This window comes from Sinocyclocheilus grahami, unplaced genomic scaffold (genome assembly GCF_001515645.1).
Source record: "Sinocyclocheilus grahami isolate Dianchi unplaced genomic scaffold, SAMN03320097.WGS_v1.1 scaffold191.1, whole genome shotgun sequence".
Lineage (NCBI taxonomy): Eukaryota > Metazoa > Chordata > Actinopteri > Cypriniformes > Cyprinidae > Sinocyclocheilus > Sinocyclocheilus grahami.
The window spans coordinates 808,261-813,621 of NW_015505370.1; the positions used below are offsets into that span (position 1 = coordinate 808,261).

The 5,361-nt window shown below is 34.8% G+C and overlaps 1 protein-coding gene and 1 pseudogene across 1 annotated transcript in view; both read right to left on the bottom strand.

Moving 5' to 3' along the window:
- Positions 1 to 1,283, bottom strand: part of LOC107594837 (GC-rich sequence DNA-binding factor 2-like) — an 18,518-nt pseudogene extending 17,235 nt beyond the window's left edge.
- Positions 1,284 to 3,153: 1,870 nt separating this feature from the next.
- The window catches only part of LOC107594787 (14-3-3 protein beta/alpha-like), a gene marked incomplete at its 5' end in the record, with an annotated part of 11,604 nt that continues 9,396 nt past the window's right edge, over positions 3,154 to 5,361 (bottom strand). Inside the window, 3 exons of the mRNA XM_016284965.1 lie at positions 3,154 to 4,519; positions 4,991 to 5,086; positions 5,179 to 5,342. Coding sequence (XP_016140451.1) covers positions 4,460 to 4,519; positions 4,991 to 5,086; positions 5,179 to 5,342 — 320 coding nt within the window. The remainder of the gene's footprint in view (positions 4,520 to 4,990; positions 5,087 to 5,178; positions 5,343 to 5,361) is intronic.

The window sequence follows — 5,361 nt, forward strand, 5'->3', positions numbered from 1 at the left end:
CGTGATGGAGATTTACCGCTGATTACAGAACCGGCTTTCTGACAAGATGCGCATTAAATATCGCATGCGATTTATCATGCAGCCCTAATATAAATATATAAAAACTATAAAATGAATGCATTCCTGCAGCTCTGCAGCTTACTTTGCAATGATTCTCTTCTTAATGACATCAATACTGACTGGTGGAAGTGTTTCGGGGATGTCCATGGGCCACTCGATCCACAATGTTGACATCAGTAAACCGCTCACCCACACGACGCCATACATGCTGTCTGCCATCTGCCCTGTACAGTGAAAACATTGCACAGCCCTAATATATATATATATATATATATATATATATAATACAGAAATAAATAGTGCGTCATTTAGCCGTGAATGTTGTCTAGTAGCACGAAATCCCCTCAAAATACAAATATTAAAGAATAAACATTTTTGAAACAAAATACTGAAACAAATGATCATAAGTGTGAGCCCTAAGTGAGGAACTCCGGAGGGTTATTGGTTGCTAAGAGGCAAATGATGCAGTCAAACCTCTTTGTGCTTTTGAAGACCCAGATGAACTTGACATGGTAGAAGAGCTTCCATCATCGCTGTCAGGAGGAATGTCTTCAGCAGAGCCATCAGAATCACTGTCAGACTGCACACTGACATCCTCATTACTCTTCTTCACTGAAGACAAATGAAGTGTTATTGATCATAACGGTCACTGGCTGATCAACAGCATGACTCTGCAGAACTGTGCCGTTATTCCAGTTACTACAAAACAAGAGAGACACCTTGAAAGCTTGGTAACGATGCAGGAGAACCTTCTTTTTTCCGAGCTTGGAACACAACCTCTCTGTTGACTGAACGTTTCACTGCAAAACTCTCCTCGGTGGCTGTAAGAGTCAAGTTTCTTCGTTAAAACCGATCTATTTAGTGCTTATGATAGGTTATAATAAAATACTCACCGTCTTTTTCGTCAAGAAAGCTGAGTGTATTGCTCTCGGAGCTGTTGGATGTCTCTGGACTGAGGGCTCGTCAGCGTCACTGCACTCACACTCGCGAGTCTTTGAACTAACGTTACTTGAAATCCCTCCTCGCGCCAAATCTGCTTTCTCCGTTGCCTTTCCGGCATCACCGCCGCCGAGCTTGTCATTCTCATCCTCATCACTGGATTCATTTTTTCTTTGCCTCAAATTTCTGCCTGGATTTTTATTAAACATGTCAAATGCAATCCAGTGTGAGCGTGAAACCGACGACTTGCCGTGGGGTATTTAGTACTTCCTGGTCGACGTTTAAAAACATTTCACAATAAAAGTCCTGTACTTGAATAACGAAATCGATTGTATATTTAATTAATTGTGAAAAGTGTAGTCGCGTCAAAGTCTTCAAATACACATGACAAATGTATCCAAAATGAATCTTGTCGATTTAAAAAGTGAAATTAAATCAGTTACGGCTGCTTAGCCCCAGGGCCTTTAAGCATATTCTTATATACAAGCTTTTCACTTAACATTTTATTGTTGTTTTAATATAAGCTTCTGCAGAATTAAAACTGGAAATGCTATCTTCAGTGTTTGCTTCCCTATTTATTTTGGAATAATAAAAAAATCGGTGAAAAATGAAAATATGTAAATTAGTCTTGCAACTAACTGAGGGTGCTGAAGCATGTGTTATACTATGCGAGTTATGTCTTCATAATAAGAATTCGGTAGACAAGGTCATGTCTAGTGTAATATTTGGGTAAAGGTTATGAGTAAATAAATTAGAAAGTAACATTTCCAGGATTTTTTTTTGTTGTTGTATGGTTGTCATACTATATGGGGTGCTGTTAGACTTTAAAATTACTAAACATTTTCAATGTTCTTAAATGCAATAATTACATTCATTAAACTATTTTCTGATGTTTTTGCAGAAAACGTGTACTGTTATAAAGTGTTATAAAAATATAAAATGTCATACTTTGTTTTTGAAACAAAGAATTGAGGGAGAGAAATGAGTGTGAGAGAGGACACAGGAATATAGTGAAAATGAACAGGGATCATAAGAGAGCGATGAAGAAAGTAAATAGAATCTAAATGATGCCTTAAAATAAAAACAGCCATGCAATTAAAAAATGACTGCACATGCAGCATGGAGGCTCTAGAAGAGTTTCTGATTGACCAAGTGACTAAATCACTGAAGTTTGTTGATTAAAATTGTTTTGTTTAAAAAACATGTCGATATTGTTTGTGTCAAAATTAAACGTTCTCCTTTGACATGCTTAAAGTTAAATAGAAATACTTTAATGTAATACTTCTCACCTTCTATTTAAAGCAATAACTACCATTTCTGTCCTTTAGTGTGACATAATGTCCTATGGTGTAACACAAAAGAACCACAGATTTGTTGATCTCAAAGTATCTTTAAAAAAAAAATCTTTAAAAAGTTCAGTAAAAGTGTTAAAAAAAAAGAAAAACCTGAAATAATCAAAGTTAGTGACCCCTTACATTTTCTCAAACATCAGACTTCGCACTACATAAATATTTGTACCTTCTTCAAAAATGGTATTTTACAAAAAAAATTTGTCAACAATGATTTTAGCAAATGGCTGCAATATAACAAAGAGTGAAAAATTTAAGGGGGTCTGAATACTTTCCGTACCCACTGTATATATACACACGCACACACATCTATAACTGATATAACTATTCTAATAATTCTATGGGTGACAACTTTATTCAAAGAACAAGATGAGTTTGATTCTTCCGGACTTTTGTCAGTGTATACGATGTTACTTCTAAAATATAAACAAATTTAGGTTTGGAGGATTGAGCTCAACACCGCTTTGAATTATATGTTTGAAACCAACAAAACAAGACACAAGACATTTGTGCAAACTGACTTTTAACTTGCAACCTTACAGTGACTTAGATAGAGCCCTTTGGGCAACTAGTCCAGGTCTCCCGTATAACTCTCCAAAGTTACTTCTAAGATGTTATAATATTCCATTCTATTACTGTGATGTTCATTTAATTCTTATTATTGTTATTATATTATATCTTTTTGTACACGTATGCTAAGCTTTGGCAATATTGTATCATTTACAGTCATGCCAATAAAGCAATTTTGAATTGAATTGAATTACTTCCACTGTTAAAAATGAGGCAAAAAAAACAAAACAGCAAACTGGTTTATAAAATGTAATTAAGCATGTTTCATAACATACATAGGGCATAAAACATTTTCACAAGGCTTTTGTGAGACTAAAATTCATGGGAAATGAAAAAATAAAAAAGAGAGAGAAAAACAAAAACAAAAACAAAAAATCACATACACAATAGAATAAAAGACAAAAAGGAGAACCAAAACATGTAATAGTGGTCAAATCTATAATGACACTCTCTGGACAACCACACACCTGTGCACAAAGCATTGAAAAGTACTGATCAGAACTTTAATATTGGCAATTGATTCTCATTCCAGTGTTCTGGACATACACAGGCAATGTTATCTGCCAACAACACAAATTCACCACAAGCAGTCAGAATCAAGATCAACTCGTTCCTGGTTTCTATCATTCATAACATGCGTTATGTGAAACAAGTTTCTAGAGTGGGTCGTTTATAGGTGACCATCAAAACCATATTTCCGAAATGTGCCACAGATTGTGTCAGAATTGTTCTGCATGCTAGTGGGGTACTGCTAACCAAACAGTTTCACTTTTATCATAGCATTACTAAACAAATCAAATCAAATATGCCCTAAGTCGTCTTACAAATGGTTTTAATTTCTATGGATGGTTTCCATAAAATAAAAGCAAAGGGAACACTAAACAGGCCAAAATCAAGTAAAAAAACAGTAAATATATTATTAAACCGTTCATAAACTGAGGACCGTCAGATACTACATACCACTGCAGATATTATTTCCAAGTAAAATGCTGTTTGAAACGTATGCCAATGCAACAAGTGTCTTTTTTAAATTTCCATATTGAACTATTTAAAGCGTGACTGATCACTGCTTTCAGTGGAAGTGCACAACCCGTGGTAGTGCTTAGGTCAAACAGGTAAGAGTGTTAAAGTACATGATACAGTAGGTGTATATGGTTGTCTAAATGCTTTTAATATCCCTGCGATTACTTTTTAGTCTCAGACTTACCTGTGATGAAATGCATGTCCTTATTTTTAATTTATTCATTAAATTATTTTCCATTAACTATTACTTTAGGATTATGTTTGTATAAAATGACACTAGTCATACTTCTCTACAGCAGAAACTGCACATTATGAAAGGCCAAGACAAACAAACTAAGGAACAGGGTTTCACCCCAAATATCTTTCTTTTCTTGTCCAAAAGCTGCACTGCACTTTTTTTTATTTTTCATTAACAGCTCTTCGTTAATCATGGGTTTGATCTTTACTGGAGGAATTCTGACATGGAGTGATAAGGAATGGAGATGTGTAAAAAGGTCGGAGCTGAAGGAGCGTGTGGTCTAGTTCTCTCCTCCCTCACCTCCTTCTCCCTCATCTGGTGCGTTGTCGGATGTCCATAACTGATGGAAGAGGAAAATATGACATGGTCAGAACACATTTCATATTATTTTAGTATTCGTTATACAGTATACTGTTATAGTTTTTATTGATATTTTCATCTAGCCTTTATTTTTAGATTTTCGGTTTTCATTTTAAATTCATGTGTATCTGTAATTACATTTCCAAACATTTTTAATTAAATTTTATTTCAATTAGTAATTTTAATATTTCAGTCATTTGCAAAGGCAACATATTTTTTTTTTTTTTATCTAATAATATTTAAGCAATATTTCAATTAACGCAAATATTTCTAATAGTTTGTTAATGCTAGCACTGAAAACAATGGTCATTTTCTCCTTGACTGATCTCTTAAATTGCATCTCTCCGTTTTTTTGGTACATCACACCACTATATCAAACCATAACTGGTCATGTTTGCCCTCAAAAATGGAATCACCTGTGAGAAAATGAAATTTCTCTGCCGTTACTTACTGTGAGGTTGTCTCTCAGTAGCTGCATGATAAGAGTGCTGTCTTTGTAAGACTCTTCATTCAGCGTATCAAGCTCTGCTATGGCCTCATCAAACGCCTACATTTGTACAAAAACACATTCTTAAAAAATGAAAGTTTATATATCATAAAATGAAAGCTATACAGCAAGCATGGTAATTTAAAAAGTACCTGTTTAGCAAGGGCGCAGGCCTTTTCTGGAGAGTTAAGGATCTCGTAGAAAAAGACAGAAAAGTTGAGGGCCAGTCCCAGACGTATGGGATGTGTGGGCTGCATCTCTGTCTTGCTTATATCAAATGCTTTCTGATAAGCATCCTGAGAGTTCTCTATGGTTGCTGTAAAAAAAAAAAAAAA